We start from the raw sequence: 19,890 nt of genomic DNA, 5'->3' as shown, positions 1-19,890 counted from the left end.
TCTAGAATAAAGACTGCTAACATGTTCTTTTTTCCAAGAGGTTTTATTAATGTTTGAAAAAAGATATACAAAAAATAATATCCTATACCAAATATCCTTTTAGAATATCAAAGAAAAAACAAACTGATCTAAATAAAAACACAAAGAAAAAAGAGAAGAAAAAATAATATTTTTCAATTTTTGTCTGTCAGCTATATAGAATTGGTCAAAACATCCACTCTAAGTGGATCCACCCAATTATTCCACTTCCTATAAACCAGTAATTTCTTCAACCCTCAAACCCAGATATCGCATGCTCATTTTCTTTTCATGCCAAAAATCTACTACAAGCTTCAGTAAGTTTTAACAATGATTTTTCTCTAATTAAATACATCAACTTCACCATCTGAACTAAGTCTAATAATTTTAACAGCTATTCCTCCATAGTAGGTAATGATGAATCTTTGTGCATATAAGTCTCATTGCTGTAATCATATTGAAATAATGTTACATGGTCCTTTTCTAATTGTATTTCCATTATTCTTAGCAGGGAAAAAATCTGGCTTCAATTGAATTTTAACCTTTAAAAACTTCTGAATTTGTATCCAATATTTCTTAGCTTTTCTACAAGTACACCAAGCATGATAATATGTCCTTTCATATTTTTTCATATTTCCAGCAAACATTTGGAACATATTTATACATTCCAAATAACTATGCCAGTGTTATACAGTCATACTGTACCTTGGTTTTCAAACAACTTAGTTCACAAACAACTTGGAACTCGAACATCGCAAACCCGGAAGTAGATGTTCCGGTTTGCAAACTTTGCCTCGGAAGCTGAACGTCTGGCGCGGCTTCCGTGGCTTCCGATTGACTGCAGGACATTCCTGCAGCCAATCGGAAGCCGTGCCTTGGTTTCCAAACGTTTCGGAAGGCGAACGGATTTCCGGAATGCATCCTGTTCAAAAATCAAAGTACGACTGTATACCATTGATACATCATTATATTTAAAAAATCTTTAAGATCGTAACGCAATGTAAATTTTAGCACTTTCATCCATAAATGTTCCCAATGTTCCATCTATTACAACAACAAAAATTCTATTCAATCAAGTGTTTGATTAAGTTTCAATTTCAACCAAAGTTTATACATTTTCGCAACAACATGTTCATCATCTGTACACAACTGTATTTCAAATTTTTTTTGTTCTACACCAAAGTCTTTTTATCTAACTTGAATCTCCGTTAGTTGTAGATGAGAAAACCACTGGAAGCTATCACCTTGCAGTGTTAACTGTTCCCTTGTTTTAATTTTACCATCTCCTTGGTTCCACTCTAAGAAGTCTTGATAGGTTAACCATTTCTCTTTGCCCGTCACCTCTTTTCTATACAGTACAGTAAAACGCTTCTTGTGGTGAAATCCATAACAGTGTCTTTGTACATAGCCTAGGTTTATATCTATTCCAGATTCTTAATAAGGCACATCTAATAAAGTTATTTTTGAAATCCACATTAACTTTTAACTTTATTGTACCACAAATATCCATGGCATCCAAACCTGAAACTCACATCCTTCTAGTTCCAAAAGTCTCTTATTTCTCAATGTCAGCCATTCCTTCTTCTACCCTAAGCAACAAGCTGCAAAGTACAACTTCAAATCAGGTAAACCCAATCCTTTGCATCTTGCAATACTGATTTTAACTTGTGGTTTTTTCTCCTGCAATAAAAACTTTTATTAATCTTTCTGTCATTGTTTAAACAGAAATCATTAGTCAAAATAGGATTTGTTTGAAATAAAAACATCATTCTAGGCAAAACATTCATCTTTATCACTGAGATTCTACCAATTTTTAGCTTCCCACCTTGACTTATTTTGAAACAACATACAATTCTCATTTGACGTACGGTAATTACATCCAAATATTTTACTTTTTTCCAATTTGGAGCCCTGCTTTCTCCAACAAAACCTTCTGATATTCTGTTGTCATATTCTTTATTAACATTTTCATTTTCTGGTGATTAACCTTAAAGCCTGGTAACATATCAAAATTAGTTTATCCACAAGAATCGTCACTCCCTGTAGCAGATTTTCCAGAACCAACGTTAAGTTTTCATTAAATGCCTGTTACTTATAAGTTTCTTTTTGGATCTTTACTCTCATCATTCTCTCATATTGTGTAATGTCTCTAAGCAAGACTACCAAGACTAAAATGAAAAGCAGTGGGAACAATGGACAATACACCCTTGCCTTGTCCCCTTCTATATTTCACATGGTTTTGTTAGTTCTCCATTAATAATTATCTGGGCTTTCTGTGATGTATAAATAGGTATTACCCATTTAATAAAGGTATCTCCAAAGTTCATTTCTTGCTATACTCTAAACAAGAATACCCAAATCACATTCCAAAATATCAAAGCAGCTTGCTTCTCACTGTGGCAATTCCGATATTCCAAAATACATAACGTGTTTCTGGAGCCTTCATCTTGTAAAATCTTTTTTAAATCTTTGTGACAAAATCAATGTAAATAATTTATGATCATTGTTCAGTAAAGGTCAATAGTTTTTCACTAAAGTCAAACCCTGGAATGTAGCTCTGTGAGCCAATTTGCCTAGGCCCTGAACCATCACCTCCCACATGTGAAGAGCTGTGGGCATTCCACTGCTGTACACAAAGCATAGACTGGATCATGCTTGTCCTTCTCCTGTGAAGCAGTCTTCTGAGCATCAAGAACTGTATGATGGCTACGTTCTACCTCTACTGTTGGAGGCAGCAATGAATAGCAGTTGTTGGGAACCACAGGAAGGGAGAGTGCTCTTGTGCTCAGTCCCTGCTTGCTGGTTTCCCACAAGCATCTAGCTGGTCACTGTAAGAACAGGATGCTGGACTATAATGACAGCTTGGCCAGATCCTGAAGGGCTGTTCTTATGTTCTTAATCAACTCCTGCTCCTTACCTGATCATTCCTCCTTCATTCCTATCTCATAGTCAGTGGAAGAAGAGACTAGGAGACTGCAAATAAGCTTCACTCTCAAAACATCTGAATCACAGGTCTTTTGTTTCTTTCCCCCTTAAAAGCTATGAGCACTAGCCAGCTTTAAACATGGTTTGTTGTTTGCTTATGAATCCTCACTTATTATGGAGACACCACAATCCTGGGTTCAGATGTGGTAGGGAGTCATGCTTGTTTGTCATGCTTGTTTTTTGTGCTTGTGCCAAGGGAGAAATGAAGCAAGAGCAACCAGGCAATGTGCACAAGCATGCTGCTCATTTCCAATAAACCAGGGCTCGAGGTAATCTGTCAAGGGCTACATGCTGGGTAGGACCAAAGCAAGCAGTGGTCTAGAACACCATGCAAAGTGTGTGAGTCTGCCTTTCTTTCTTTCTTTCTTTCTTTCTTTCTTTCTTTCTTTCTTTCTTTCTTTCTTTCTTTCTTTCTTTCTTTCTTTCTCCCATCCAATCCCTTTTCTCTTTGACATCTATTTCACTATCTCTCTCCCCCACCTAAGCCTTCACACCATGCAAGTTATTTGAGATGGGGCAGATCACTCTTGCAAGAGATCTGAACTGACTACTTGCTGAAGGCTTTTGAAATTAGGAACCACAGGCTGCCTACCTAAGCAAGAAACTGGACGTTCTCTGACATGCAACTACAATTCTCTTCTCTATTTTTCCGCCTTCAGAAATGAAATTAATAGTTATTCTAGTACTGTTACTTGTTCTGACACTCTGTTTTGACTCTCCTGCTGTTATTCCTATTTGACTGCTGCTATTTTTGCCAAATGATTGCTAGATTTATTTTTAAGACTGTAATTGTGTGAACTGTTTTGAAATCTCTTTTTCTTTCTTTTTCTTTTTTGTAAAACAAAATTGGGGGCAGTTATGGTGGAAGGATGGTCCATAAATACAGCAAGTAAAATCATCATCAATAATGTCTTTCATTATAAAATGTATAGCCAGCACAGCTATTAACTCTTCTGGTAAAATTCAAAAGGATATGGATTGAGGGCTATGTATTTATAAAACAAAGATAAGTACATTCTCTTAAACAAAATATCCACCTGGGACCAAAAATAAAAATAAAAATATGGCAAAATCTCTGAAAAGTTATATCCTTCAAAATTCACTCCTGTGACTTATTGTTGTTGTTTAGTCGTTTAGTCGTGTCCGACTCTTCGTGACCCCATGGACCATAGCACGCCAGGCACTCCTGTCTTGCACTGCCTCCCGCAGTTTGGTCAAACTCATGTTCGTAGCTTCGAGAACACTGTCCAACCATCTTGTCCTCTGTCGTCCCCTTCTCCTAGTGCCCTCAATCTTTCCCAACATCAGGGTCTTTTCCAAGGATTCTTCTCTTCTCATGAGGTGGCCAAAGTATTGGAGCCTCAGCTTCACGATCTGTCCTTCCAGGGAGCACTCAGGGCTGATTTCCTTAAGAATGGATAGGTTTGATCTTCTAGCAGTCCATGGGACTCTCAAGAGTCTCCTCCAGCACCATAATTCAAAAGCATCAATTCTTCGACGATCAGCCTTCTTTATGGTCCAGCTCTCACTTCCATACATCACTACTGGGAAAACCATAGCTTTAACTATACGGACCTTTGTCGGCAAAGTGATGTCTCTGCTTTTTAAGATGCTGTCTAGGTTTGTCATTGCTTTTCTCCCAAGAAGCAGGCGTCTTTTAATTTCGTGACTGCTGTCACTATCTGCAGTGATCAAGGAGCCCAAGAAAGTAAAATCTCTCACTGCCTCCATTTCTTCCCCTTCTATTTGCCAGGAGGTGATGGGACCAGTGGCCATGATCTTGGTTTTTTTGATGTTGAGCTTCAGACCATATTTTGCGCTCTCCTCTTTCACCCTCATTAAAAGGTTCTTTAATTCCTCCTCGCTTTCTGCCATCAAGGTTGTGTCATCTGCATATCTGAGGTTGTTGATATTTCTTCCGGCAATCTTAATTCCGGCTTGGGATTCATCTAGTCCAGCCTTTCGCATGATGAATTCTGCATATAAGTTAAATAAGCAGGGAGACAATATACAACCTTGTCGTACTCCTTTCCCAATTTTGAACCAATCAGTTGTTCCATATCCAGTTCTAACTGTAGCTTCTTGTCCCACATAGAGATTTCTCAGGAGACAGATGAGGTGATCAGGCACTCCCATTTCTTTAAGAACTTGCCATAGTTTGCTGTGGTCGACACAGTCAAAGGCTTTGGCATAGTCAATGAAGCAGAAGTAGACGTTTTTCTGGAACTCTCTAGCTTTCTCCATAATCCAGCGCATGTTTGCTATTTGGTCTCTGGTTCCTCTGCCCTTTCGAAATCCAGCTTGCACTTCTGGGAGTTCTCGGTCCACATACTGCCTAAGCCTGCCTTGTAGAATTTTAAGCATAACCTTGCTAGCGTGTGAAATGAGCGCAATTGTGCGGTAGTTGGAGCATTCTTTGGCACTGCCCTTCTTTGGAATTGGGATGTAGACTGATCTTCTCCAATCCTCTGGCCATTGCTGAGTTTTCCAAACTTGCTGGCATATTGGGTGTAGCACCTTAACAGCATCATCTTTTAAAATTTTAAATAGTTCAGCTGGAATATCATCACTTCCACTGGCCTTGTTATTAGCAATGCTTTCTAAGGCCCATTTGACTTCACTCTCCAAGATGTCTGGCTCAAGGTCAGCAACCACACTACCTGGGGTGTATGAGACCTCCATATCTTTCTGGTATAATTCCTCTGTGTATTCTTGCCACCTCTTCTTGATGTCTTCTGCTTCTGTTAGGTCCTTACCACTTTTGTCCTTGATTATGGTAATCTTTGTACGAAATGTTCCTTTCATATCTCCAATTTTCATGAACAGATCTCTGGTTTTCCCCATTCTATTGTTTTCCTCTATTTCTTTGCATTGCTCATTTAAGAAGACCCTCTTGTCTCTCCTTGCTGTTTTTTGGAAATCTGCATTCAGTTTCCTGTATCTTTCCCTATCTCCCTTGCATTTTGCTTGCCTCCTCTCCTCCGCTATTTGTAAGGCCTCGTTGGATAGCCATTTTGCTTTCTTGCATTTCCTTTTCCTTGGGATGGTTTTCGTTGCTGCCTCCTGTATAATGTTACGAGCCTCCATCCATAGTTCTTCAGGCACTCTGTCCACCAAATCTAAATCCTTAAACCTGTTCCTCACTTCCACTGTGTATTCATAAGGGATTTGATTCAGATTGTATCTTACTGGCCCAGTGGTTTTTCCTACTTTCTTCAGTTTAAGCTGGAATTTTGCTATAAGAAGCTGATGATCTGAGTTACAGTCAGCTCCAGGTCTTGTTTTTGCTGACTGTATAGAGCTTCTCCATCTTTGGCTGCAGAGAATATAATCAATCTGATTTCGATGCTGCCCATTTGGTGATATCCATGTGTAGAGTCGTCTCTTGTGTTGTTGGAAGAGAGTGTTTGTGATGACCAGCTTGTTCTCTTGACAGAACTCTATTAGCCTTTGCCCTGCTTCATTTTGAACTCCAAGGCCAAACTTGCCAGTTGTTCCTTTTATCTCTTGATTCCCTACTTTAGCATTCCAATCCCCTGTAATGAGAAGAACATCCTTCTTTGGTGTCTTTTCTAGAAGTTGTTGTAGGTCTTCATAGAATTGGTCAATTTCACTTTCTTCAGCACCGGTAGTTGGTGCATAAACTTGGATTACTGTGATGTTAAAAGGTCTGCCTTGGATTCGTATCGAGATCATTCTGTCATTTTTGAGATTGCATCCCATTACAGCTTTTGCCACTCTTTTGTTGACTATGAGGGCCACTCCATTTCTGCTACAGGATTCTTGCCCACAGTAGTAGATATGATAGTCACCCGAACTGAATTCGCCCATTCCCTTCCATTTTAGTTCACTGATGCCCAGGATGTCGATATTTATTCTTGTCATCTCATTTTTGACCACATCCAGCTTACCTCCACTCATGGTTCTTACATTCCAGGTTCCTATGCAATATTTTTCTTTACAGCATCGGACTTTCCTTTCGCTTCCAGGCATATCCGCAACTGAGCGTCCTTTCGGCTTTGGCCCAGCCGCTTCATCAGCTCTGAATCTACTTGTACTTGTCCTCCGCTCTTCCTCAGTAGCATGTTGGACGCCTTCCGACCTGAGGGGCTCATCTTCCAGCGTCATAACTTTTATATGCCTGTTGTCTTTGTCCATGGAGTTTTCTTGGCAGGGATACTGGAGTGGCTTGCCAGTTCCTTCTCCAGGTGGATCACGTTTAGTCAAAACTCTCCACTATGACCTGTCCATCTTGGGTGGCCCTGCATGGCATAGCTCATAGCTTCTCTGAGTTATTCAAGCCCCTTCGCCACGACAAGGCATTGATCCATGAATCCATGTGACTTATTAGACACCCCAACAACTGCATATCCATATTTATACCTCAAAATTAAGAAGAAATTAAACATTCCACCCCACATTCAAGAATTCATGCATGGTGGATAAGTCTTCTGGCAAGTGACCCAGCTGACGATTAATCAAGGGCAACATGGAGCTAGGCATTTCCCTTTACTGCTCTTTTTCACAAATGTGGAAACTTTTAGACTGCAACTCTCCATCTCAGTTGGCTGGAGCCAACAAGAGTTGCAGCCCCAAACATCTGGAGGGCACTAGGCTGGGGAAGGTTGTCAGGCTGTTGTAGAATGGCTGCAGCTAAGAGCTACAGAGAAAGTACTTTGCTTTGGAAGCAAAGTGGACTTCAAGAGCACATAATTAATTACACCGGAGCTGGAAAATGTTCAAAGCATGGATGGAAATGGGAGAAGATGGGTAGAGCATGACTCCTTGGGGAGGGGTACAGTATGGAGATATGAGCATGCCACCTGTGCCTCATCTGTACCAATACTACTTCTTTACTGCTCTCTCAGCCCTCCATCTGCTACGCTTAATTGTGGCAATGCATTCAAGTGCTCTGGTCATTTATATTTAAGGCAACTTAATGTCTATTATTATTATTATTATTAGGTTTATCACATTTCTATTCCACAATGGAGATAAAGATGGTTTACATGGTATTCCTGGGTGTTCTCCCATCCCATCCCAGCACAGACCAAACCCAGACCTGATCAGCGTCCTTTCAACCATACCTTTTCCCTTGATGTCAATCAGATCCCACTTTGTTAGAATGGATCTCCCTTCATAATTTTCCATTGCCAAGCAAGGGCTTGATCTCCCACACAGGATGCTTATTGTATCTTTTTAAATTCACATTTCCCTTTTTCCTCCATGGTTCCCAACTATAAACCCATCATCTCATGACATCATTAGACAAATGCCACAGCAGCATTAGGCACTCCAAAGCATTTTAACATATGTACATATTTTTAACAAGCAACAATCACTCCCCTCATAATCTCCCTCTGCATGCTGAAGATGGAGAAAAGCTATTGGGTGTCAGAAGGCTCAACTCAACACCTACTTTGCTTCTGTCTCCACCCAAAATGAAGGCAGTGCCCAACCTGGTAATAACAGAATAAATGATGCAAGGAGGGAGCTGCAGCCCAAGACAGGAAAAAAGGTGGTAAGGAAACATCTAGCTACTATATATGAATTAAAATCTCCAGGACCTGGTGAGCTGCACCCAAGGGTACTAAAGGAGCTTGCAGGTGTAATCTCAGAAGCTCTATCTATAACCTTTGAGAATTCTAGGAGAAAAGGTGAGGTCCCTGCAGACAGGTGAGCAAAAAGTTGTCCCCATCTTCAAAAGGGAGTGGAAGAAGTCCCAGGTAAATACCAACTAGTGAGCTTATTGATATAAGGAAAGGTCCTAGAACAGCTTATTAAAGAATTTGTCTGTGAGCACTTAGAAAAGGATGTGATTATTAAAATCCAGCATGGGTTTCTCAAAAACAAGTCAGGCCTGGAAGATATCATTTTACAGTATTTGATAAGAGTTACAAGCTGTGAATGTAGTTTATCTTGATTTCAGTAAGGCTCTTGACAAAGTCCCCCATGATATTCTTGTGGAGAAACTGGTAAAATGTAGACTGGACAAGGTAACTTTTAGGTGAATTCGTAGCTGGCTGAGTGTCTGAATCTAAAGAGTGCTTACTAGATATTCCTTGTTATCCTGGAAAACAGGGGCAAGTTGCATATTGTAGAATTCTGTCCTGGGTCCATTTTTGTTCAGTGTTTATCTAAATGAGTTGGGTGAAAGAACTGAGGTGATGCTGATCCAAATTGCAGATGACACCAAACTTGGAGGGGGTAGCTAATGCTGCTGAAGAAAGAATCAGGATTCAATACGACCTTAACAGATTGGAGAACTGGGCTAAAATGAACAAAATAAATTTCAATAGGGACATACGTCATCTTCTGCACTTAGGCAGGAATAACCAGCTGCACAAAGCTAAGATGGAGGACAGCTGGCTTGCCAGAAGTACATGTGAAAAGGATCTGGAGGTATTAGTAGACCACACGTTTAACATGAGCCAACAGTGTGATGCAGCAGTAAAAAAGGCTAATGCTATTCTAGGCTGCATCAACAGAAGTATAGTGTCTTGATGAAGAGAGGAGAAAGATCTGGAAGAAAGATCAGGAGGAGAAAGATCTGGAATAACTGAAGATGGATGGCACCAGCTTGAAAGAGAACCTGGAAGGAGAACTTTCAAGGGCATTGATGAGAAACCCAGATTTTACTGGACTCTAGCTCCCAACAGCCCCAGCCAGCATGGCCAGTGGTCAGGGATGACTGGGGGTGTAATCCAGCAACATATGAATGGTCACAGGTCTCCTACCTCTGTTGCAGGGTATGACTACAAAGGGCAGGTCCAATAGTTTCTGGGAAGTATCATGAGGGCCTAATTATACGTTAAGCTGCATTACTCTGATGATGGGGGCCCCTACACCATTGCAAAAAAGAAAGATGAAACAGGAGAAACTTTGCAATAGAGAATAGCAGTTCTTTAATCCTTCTCTTTCCCTGACGTTTCCCATACCTTTTCCCCAACAGGGTTCCAGAGGCAAATGTAGGCAAGAAACACATGCAAGAACAAAAGCAGTGTGGAAAGAAAATAAAAAAAAAATCCTTCCAGTAGCACCTTAGAGACCAACTAAGTTTGTCATTGGTATGAGCTTTTGTCATGAGAATGGGTGCACATTGAATAATGATACAGGGACTGAAGATGCAGGATATGGCAGCCTTATTGGTCAATGCTTGGATTCCCTGGAAATGTAATGCACAACACTGCCTCAAGTTCCACAATGGAAGCAAATTGGGATATAAATGTAATAAATAAAATTTAAGTCAAGTACCTAAAAAGAAGAGAACAAAAACACCAAGTAGGAACTTCTAATATTTACTGGAGAAAGTTTGCCATGGAAAGTATCTAGGAGAACGGAGGATGCTCTACAAAACAGAGGGTGGAAAATGGATATGCAACCTAAAGGTACAATGTCCATTATGGATTGCACATAGAAAGGGAAAGAAGGAACCAGTGAGTTCTAATTTGCAAAAAAAAAACCTTTCAGCAAGAAATAGGAAGATGAGGAAAAAGGGAAAAAATGCAATCTCTTCCACTGTTTCCAGAAATTTGACCTCTACATTCAGCTTCCTGCTTCACATATCCAGCAAGTCCCACCGAGAAAACAATTATGTGGAGAAAAGTATGTTAGAAACCCTTTTGTCAGTTACTGTATTTATAATTCACTGAACCTTCACATTCAGGCTGCAAATTCCCATTGCAGCTGCGCTCCACACATAAAGCTAATTCAGTGAATACATGCATGATCCCCAAAGATGACAAATGCACAGACTTGTTTCAGGCCATTTCCTACACATAAATGTTTTGTACATGAAATAGCCTTGGGATAAGGGATGATATTAACTATGGGGGCAAGGAAGGTTTACAAGAGCAAGGGGGAAAAGTGAGAGATATCTTTCTGAAGCAAACTTTCAGAGGTGAAATCTCGGCAAGCCAGTTTGATACTGTTTGATACAAAAGGTACAGATGGGTGGTATTGCTAGGAAAAAGTGGGTAGAATTTTATTCTCAGCTGTAAAAATGGGAGGATGTAAAGCCAGAAAACAGACATGCACAAAAAAAGGTTTGATAATCTTCCCTCCTATTTTCAAATATGTCACTCTTGTGAAGGGAGGCCCTTTAAACATTTTTAAAATCAACCTCATTCTTTTGAAATGGATGCTGTCCTTCATGAGGCAGTCTGGGACAGGTGTGCCAGGAAGCAGAGGAACAACTATGCACATGTGCTAAGAGTTACACACTTTGGGCTGCACCCAACTAAGTTCCACTCAAAACGGAGCCACTGAAATTCAGACATGACTATGATTTCAATGGGTCCACTTAATACCCACCCAGCTTAGTTGAATGCACGGTCGTTTCTTTCAAAAACAAAAAAAGCTATTGTTTCCCTTGCGGGGGGGAGAGGGGAGGAAGTGGAAAAGAACTCTGCATATGCTCAAAACACACGCGGGATTACAGAAATCAGAAGACGGGGCGTGTTTAAAAGTTGGTCGCCGTAGTCCTACAGGGCAGGACTTTCATTTATTTTATTCGTTTACCCACCTACTTATTGCCCTCTCCAGTTTCTATCCCGGCCAATTTTGGAAGGGGAGGCATGCTTGGAGAGGGAGGGAGAAGGGGGCTGACAAGGGGCGGGGAGGAGAAGGGGAGCTCCTATGGGGTAGAATCCCCTGTGAGACAAGAGGTGGGATTGGAGCCCCTTCTCCACCCCTTACCATGGTAAGACTGAGGCGAGTTTTCGGACCGTCACCGGCATTTCCATCCACCCGCCGCCGCCATGGTGGTTCCCGGCCGTCACTAGAGCACCCGCTGAAGCGCTCCGGGCAGCCACGCGTACCTCGCCCAAATGGCTCCGGCGTCCCTTCCACAAGCCCGAAATATGAGTTCCGGCGTCCCGTCCCGTCCCGTCCCGCCCCGTCCCCGTGAGAACAGAAGCTCAGCCTGCCCCTACTTCCCTGCTTGTATTCCGCCTAGCCTTTCCATTTCTACTCGCGCCTCCGTTTACAGCCGGACTGATTAACTATTAAGCCTAAGCCCTAAACCATGGTCTTATACTGGGGTTTGTTTGTTTTTATGGACTCGCGCTCAAAATCAGCCACGACCAATGGCCTTGCTGACTGTGGATCGGTACGTGGCGGGCCACAGGTTCCCTCCTCCGTGCTAGGTCCTCGCGGTTTTTAAAGGAAGCAATACGATGTCCCAGTGCAGCCACGAAGCTCACTGAGTGACCGTGGGCCATTCAGTCTTTCTTTGTCTTCCCTTTACAGGCTGGTTCTTGTTGGGGGTAAAGAAACCCACTTATATACCCAGCCGGATGGGCGATGTATAAACAATAAATTAATAGTTATTATTATTTTTATCTTGAACCCCTTGGAGGAATGACAGAAGAATTTAAAAAAATAATTGAAGGAACGTTGAGGTGAATCTGTGGGTAGGGCCCAAATTCAAACTGTTTTTACATACACTTAAGTAGTGTTGAGAGGATCCAAGACTCCATGGCCACCACCCCATTTTTCAGGAAGCCTACATGGAGATACAGTACTAGAGACACAAAGTGAGAGGGTACGAAGAACACTGGTGGTGGTGAGAGAAGGAGTAACTGGGAAAAGCCCAGTTTGAGATTAAGCTCTGTCTCTCCTCCCAGACTCTCCCCTTTCTCTGTCAGCTTCCCCTTCTCTCTGCCTCCTATTCCTTTCCTCCATGTCAGTGCCAGCTGCAAAATTAGCAAGAGGGAACAGTCTCCAACCACTAAACTAGAATCTCGGGGATATGCAACAGCAAGGCAGAGGGGGGGAGGGTATCTGCAAATCCTGTGGTGACAACAAAGTGTTTCTCCCCTTCATCCTGCCGCCACCTCGGCCAAGAGAAGAAAACCTCAGGGATGGGAGTGGGGAATAAACAGGGATGGGCATAGATGGAGCAAGCTATGAGAGGACAGGGAGTGGGGTTGTAGCAACTGCGAGGGGATGGGAGAACGGGCTGTTTGAACTCCACAGATGAATGCAGTAATGCTTCTGAATACCAGCTACAAGAAACCACAGGAGGGGAGGCTACTCTTGTGCCCTGCTTAGGGTATCTGGTTGGCTACTGTGAGAACAGGATGCTGGACCAAATGGACCATTGGCCTGATCCACAAGGCTCTTATATGAGAGGAGGGGATGGTTTGGGGGATAAACTGTAAGGGGAGGGCTTTGGGGCAAGGTGTAAAGGGAGGGGGTTAGCAAAGGTTATGGGGTGTGGCAGGGTTGGTGAGCAATGTGAGCAGGGGTGGCAGGCCCTACTAAGTTTTTAACAGACACAGCACTAGATATGCCCCACTTTCTCTTTGACGCCTAATCCAAGCCACATTGATATGGAAGATCAACTTAGATGGCTTCAAAAGAGGATTAGACAAAATCATAGAATCATAGAATCATAGAATCATAGAATCATAGAATCATAGAATCATAGAGTTGGAAGAGACCACAAGGGCCATCCAGTCCAACCCCCTGCCAAGCAGGAAACACCATCAAAGCATTCCTGACAGATGGCTGTCAAGCCTCTGCTTAAAGACCTCCAAAGAAGGAGACTCCACCACACTCCTTGGCAGCAAATTCCACTGCCGAACAGCTCTTACTGTCAGGAAGTTCTTCCTAATGTTTAGGTGGAATTTTCTTTCTTGTAGTTTGAATCCGTTGCTCCGTGTCCGCTTCTCTGGAGCAGCAGAAAACAACCTTTCTCCCTCCTTTATATGACATCCTTTTATATATTTGAACATGGTTATCATATCACCCCTTAACCTTCTCTTCTCCAGGCTAAACATACCCAGCTCCCTAAGCCGTTCCTCATAAGGCATCGTTTCCAGGCCTTTGACCATTTTGGTTGCCCTCTTCTGGACACGTTCCAGCTTATCAGTATCCTTCTTGAACTGTGGTGCCCAGAACTGGACACAATACTCCAGGTGAGGTCTGACCAGAGCAGAATACAGTGGTACTATTACTTCCCTTGATCTAGATGCTATACTCCTATTGATGCAGCCCAGAATTGCATTGGCTTTTTTAGCTGCTGCATCACACTGCTGACTCATGTCAAGTTTGTGGTCAACCAAAACTCCTAGATCCTTTTCACATGTACTGCTCTCAAGCCAGGTGTCTCCCATCCTGTATCTGTGCCTTTCATTTTTTTTGCCCAAGTGTAGCACTTTACATTTCTCCTTGTTAAAATTCATCTTGTTTGCTTTGGCCCAGTTGTCTAATCTGTTAAGGTCATTCTGAAGTGTGATCCTGTCCTCTGGGGTGTTAGCCACCCCTCCCAACTTGGTGTCATCTGCAAACTTGCTCAGGATTCCCTCAAGCCCATCATCCAAGTCATTGATAAAGATGTTGAACAAGACTGGGCCCAAGACAGAACCCTGTGGCACCCCACTAGTCACTACTCTCCAGGATGAGGAGGAGCCATTGATGAGCACCCTTTGGGTTCGGTCAGTAATCCAGCTACAAATCCACTGAATGGTAGCATTGTCTAGCCCACATTTTACCAGCTTCTTTACAAGAATATCATGGGGCACCTTGTCAAAGGCCTTGCTGAAATCAAGATAGGCTACATCCACAGCGTTCCCTTCATCTACCAGGCTTGTAATTCTGTCAAAAAATGAGATCAGATTAGTCTGACATGACTTATTTTTCAGGAACCCATGCTGACTTTTAGTGATCACAGAGTTTCTTTCTAGGTGCTCACAGACTGTTTGCTTAATGATCTGCTCTAGAATCTTTCCTGGTATTGATGTCAGGCTGACTGGGCGGTAATTGTTTGGGTCCTCTCTTTTCCCCTTTTTGAAAATAGGGACAACATTTGCCCTCCTCCAGTCTGCTGGAACTTCGCCTGTTCTCCAGGAATTTTCAAAGATTATTGCCAGTGGTTCTGAAATCACCTCTGCCAGTTCTTTTAATACTCTTGGATGTAGTTCATCTGGCCCTGGAGACTTGAATACATCTAAACTAGCCAAGTATTCTTGTACTACCTCCTTACTTATTCTGGGCTGTGTTTCCCCTGCTGAATCATCTGCTCCATATTCTTCAGGTCGGGCGTTGTTTTCTTTCTTGGAGAAGACTGAGGCAAAGAAGGCATTGAGGAGTTCTGCCCTTTCTCTGTCCCCTGTTTGCATTTCACCATCTTCTCCTCTGAGTGACCCCACTGTTTCCTTGTTTTTCCTTTTGCTACGGACATACCCATAAAAGCCCTTTTTGTTGCTTTTAATATCATGGTAGATATGATGGTAGATATGATGATCAATGGCTACTAGCCACAATGGTTATGGGTCTACCTCCACTTTTGGAGGCAATATACCTCTGACTACCAGTTGCTGGGGAATCACAGGTGATGTTATGCTTTGGTCTTGCTTGTGTGTTTCCCATGAGCACTTGGTCCTGTGTGTTTCCCATGAGCACTTGGTTGGCCACTGTGAGAACAGGATGCTGGACTAGATGGGACAAGGACATGATCCAACAGGGGGCTGCTCATGTTCTTCAGAGAGTCTCATTGATTGCAGTGGGTCTGGGTTCCTGATAGCATTGCAGCCTTTCTTATATCTGCATTGGTGGAAGGGGGTGGCAGCTGTGGGAGAAGTTTTTCTAGTTGTGTTTGCAGAGCATTTCATCATCATTAGAGTCTGTGTTGCTTTTGGCTGTGGATTTAAAAATGTGTTTTTAGTTATATTTTGCTTGGCACCCAGGCAGCCTCAAGCAACAATAGAACTCCAAAAATAACATTTTATACTGCTTTACACTTGAGGCTCTCAGTGTATTTTTAACAATTGCAATTAAATTGCACTGAAACAAGACTATTGTATTTGCAGAACAGAGCACAGAGGCACAAGCAGAACAGAGAGGCTAAAGGGATTTCTGTTATCATGTCAGCAAGAACTAGAGCGGAAATGTTAATCACTCAGGCCTATCCACACTTACCTTTCCTTTGCTCTTTCTAGGCACGGTCCACATTTAAAAGCTCCATGTCTGAGTGCTTTTGTTTTTGTATTGTTTTGTTTACCCCACAGCTTTCCCCACAAAAAGCTGCTCTTTAAAGCTCAATTGGAGCAAATAACAAACCCAAATTGCTGTTTGGTTTCACTTCAGTTTAAAGTGTATATTTCCACAGGAAAAGCTGGGGAAGAACCCACATTTGGGCACAGAGCATTAAAACATGGTAAGAGTGGGGCAAAGGGTAAATGTGGATAGGTTCATCTTCATATTCCAGCCACAGGCAATCTGCTTTTCTACCCATTAACAACTAATACTTAGAACACCCTTCAGTTCTATATTGTAGCCCTATCTGGACATTATAACTCTGCTTAAACAATGTACCTATGTCAGGGAAATGGGGGCAGACCCCACCCCCACCATTCATCCATGTGCGTCCTGCCCACTGAGCAAATACATTTGAAGGTGGAGGATATAAGACTGGAATTAAATGGAAATTGGGGTTGGTATCACAAGCGAGCACAGTTGGGCATCTGTGGACGGTTGCTCCTCAGGAGGGGACCCACCATGGGCGTACCCAGGATCAAAACTAGGGGGGGGGGCAAGGGGAGGGGCCAAGGCACGGAAGGGGAGGGGCCACAAAGTGGGCGGGAACAGCGAACTCGCGCTCCGCCGGGCTGTGCCCCTCCCTAGAAGCAGGGCTGGTGGGCGGAGGCGGAGCCCAGCCCAGCGGAGCGCGAGTTCAGCGTTCCCGCCCGCCGCGCCGCGCTCTCTGGTTCCCCGCCGCGCTTGGCCTTGCCAGAGGGCGCGACAGGGAGCTGGAGGGAGGGCGCAGCGCGGCGGGCGGGAACGGCGAACTCGCGCTCCGCCGGGCTGTGCCCCTCCCTAGCAGCAGGGCTGGTGGGCGGAGGCGGAGCTCAGCCCAGCGGAGCGCGAGTTCGGCGTTCCCGCCCACCGCGCCGCGCTCCCTGGTTCCCCGCCGCGCTTGGCCTTGCCTGAGGGCGCGTCGGGGAGCTGGAGGGAGGGTGCGGCGCGGTGCGGCGGGAATGGCGAACTCGCGCTCCGCCGGGCTGTGCTCCGCCTCTGCCCACCAGCCCTGCTTCTAGAGTAGGGCAGCTGCCCTAACTTGCCGCATGGTGGGTACGCCCTTGGGACCCACTAACAGTAAGTCCCTTGACCTGCTGCAGTGAAGGAGTAGTCGTCTGTGGAAATTTGATTAGATGCACGCAAAATGACTGCAGTGGCAATAATTGATGATATCGCAATCATTTTAGCATTGCTGAATAAAAGTGGCAGCATACATTTAAGCCAGCCTACTCTAGCCTGATGTCCTCTAGTTTATGCTGTTGGACTTCAACTCCCATTAGCCCCAACCAGCTTGCAACAATTGGAGGTGATAGGAGTTGCAATCCAACAGCATTTGAAGGGTATTGGGTTGAGGAAAGTTCATCTAAGCTCTGACTGAATTGTGAGACTGTGATACTTTCATTTTATTGCCATTTAACTCCATCCCCCCTAACCCTACACTCATGTGCATAATACGGTATATCAGAAAACTGCAGATCATAGCACAACATGACTTTTAGTCCACGAGAGCACAGCCATCATAAAACGTGCTAGTTCTTAATATGCCACAAGACTCTTCATTGTGTTTTTGAGTTTTCTCAAAACAGAGGCTACCAGTCTCACAAGTTTAATAACCTTCAGTTAAATAACCTTTGAACCTTCAATTTTCCAAAAAGACTTTTAAGGGAATATTTTTATCCCAATGTGTTGGTACTTGAAATTGTTTTATATGTGATTTTATTGCAAAATCACTTTAGGGTGTTTTATGAGAAGCAATTCATAATTTAATTTAATTGAAATCTAATCTAATACTAATGACTAAAAAACACTCCCTTCCATCAGGGTATTTCCTATGTTTTTTCAAACATTCCATTCTTGTTACCAGTACTTGTTTACAATCCTACCAATTAATCAGGGAATGTTCTTGTTTTGGTTTTCACTCTGTGGCTGAAGCCTTAGACGATTTGATTCGATTTACTTTGAATTTAATAATATTTATGTATCACTTGCCATTAGCAAAGTAATCTCAAAGCGGTTTACAGATATGAGAATTAAAATACATAAAAGTCCAGTTTATAAACAAACAAACAAAAACCCCGAATATCACAGATATCAAAAATTATATAGGGCAATGAGTTCAGTACTGATACTTTATCCCTGCTGGGTCAGCAGCTGTGTTACTGAAACTGCACTCTGCACTTGGGGTGTGTATGTGTGAAGGTTCTTGAACCAAGCACTCACTAGCTCTTTTCAAAAGAGGCTACTTGCAGACCTTTTTGTTACGGGTGCAACTCCCGCTATACTTTTCTACTGCCCAGGGATAGTCAAATGTAGTGCATTCCTCCCAAATATTGTTGGATCCCAACTCCTATCAGTCCGAGCCAGCATGCCCAAAGATCAGGGATGATGGGAAATGCAATCAAACAACATCTAGAGGGCACCTTGTTGCCTACCCCTGCTGTAGCCTCTGGGTTGGTAACTGGGGAAGCAAAATTGTAGCCAACTGAGTATTAACTCAGAGTAGAGCTAAGAAAATTAAGTCAGTCGTGTTCATTAATTTCCGTGGCTTGACTCTGGGTATGACTAACACTCAATACAGCTAAGCACAGGAGAGAATTTCTGTTCACATTTAAACCGAACCTGTCTAATTCACACTTACTGAAACAAAATACAAACCCATGTGCAGTCCTTCAATAATGCACACTGTATTTTGAAATGCAATGCTCCAGCCCAGTAATTTGTAGAACAACACATATATTAGGTCAGAAATGTATAAATGTAGCACTTTAGACAAAATAGCTTTGCAAAAATGTGTATATTATTTATTGATTTATTTGCAGTGCCAACCCAGTTTACAAAACAGAGAAGATAATAAAATCATTGCTAAAAAATTTTTACAACCATAACTTAAAACATACAGAAAGCTAATACCATAATAGAACAGACTAAAATAAATTGAAACTCATACAAACCTTCTAACCATCTGGACAGGCTTGTCTAAATAAGAATGTCTTCAGCAGGCATGGAAAAGAATATAATAACGGTGCCTGCCTGCTATCCATAGGCAGGGAGTCACAAAGTGCCGTTGTTGCCACACTACAAAATTGAGTTTTTAAAATGCTGTGCCAATATTATGTGGCACCTATAGTAGTGCCAATTCTGCAGATCGAAGCAGTCAAGTGGGCACATACGGGGTAAGGCGATCTCATAGTAAACTGGTCCCAAGTTGTTACGCTTTTTCTATACTAATAGTAACACCTTGAACTTAGCCTGGTGGCAGATTGGCAAGCATCGCAAGTCATACTGACAAGGTCTCACTCCTGTCAGGAATCATGCTGCGACAAAACTGCATATGAAAATGTATATATTTTTCGAGAAAATTGTACTAAAAAGCTGGTGAATTTTAATGAGGGATTTTTGTATTTATTTTTTAAATTGCAAAATGATGTGTAAATGTGCAAAACTGAACTCAAGATTGGGAAAATTAAGAAATTTAAAATGACAAATTCACCCATCCCATTGCTACCTGCAGTCCCTTAAGGATACCAGACCTACCTCAGAGTCCACTCATGGCCAGTATCTATTTCAGATTACTAATCGTGCTGATGAACCCATTACAATTTGTAGCTTCAGTCCAACTTGGAAGCATTGTTTCAGAGCTCCCTTCCTCAGTGTTTGTGGTTTTGCTTATTTAACAGAAGTTTCTGCCGCACAAAACGTAGCCCCTCAGAACCCAGTGGCAAGACATCAAAGCGAATTTTACTTTCTTCTCCCTATCCCCACCCCACGAAAAATGTTATTCCTGAAATAATCTCCTCCTGATTAATTCCAAGTTTCAACCAGTAAAATGGTCAGCAAAGAAACAGAATGAGTGAAAAATGGCAG

The 19,890-nt window shown here is 42.6% G+C and overlaps 1 protein-coding gene across 1 annotated transcript in view; it reads right to left on the bottom strand.

Moving 5' to 3' along the window:
• LOC118084163 (ubiquitin carboxyl-terminal hydrolase 12) overlaps window positions 1–11,919 on the bottom strand; it is a 52,492-nt gene extending 40,573 nt beyond the window's left edge. Inside the window, exon 1 of the mRNA XM_035113523.3 lies at window positions 11,701–11,919. Within this exon, the coding sequence (XP_034969414.1) occupies window positions 11,701–11,703 (3 nt within the window). The 5' untranslated portion in view covers window positions 11,704–11,919. The remainder of the gene's footprint in view (window positions 1–11,700) is intronic.
• Window positions 11,920–19,890: the final 7,971 nt, after the last annotated feature.

This window comes from Zootoca vivipara, chromosome Z2 (genome assembly GCF_965207765.1).
Source record: "Zootoca vivipara chromosome Z2, rZooViv2.hap1.1, whole genome shotgun sequence".
Taxonomy (NCBI): Eukaryota; Metazoa; Chordata; class Lepidosauria; order Squamata; family Lacertidae; genus Zootoca; species Zootoca vivipara.
This window is presented reverse-complemented; position numbering and strand designations above follow the sequence as displayed.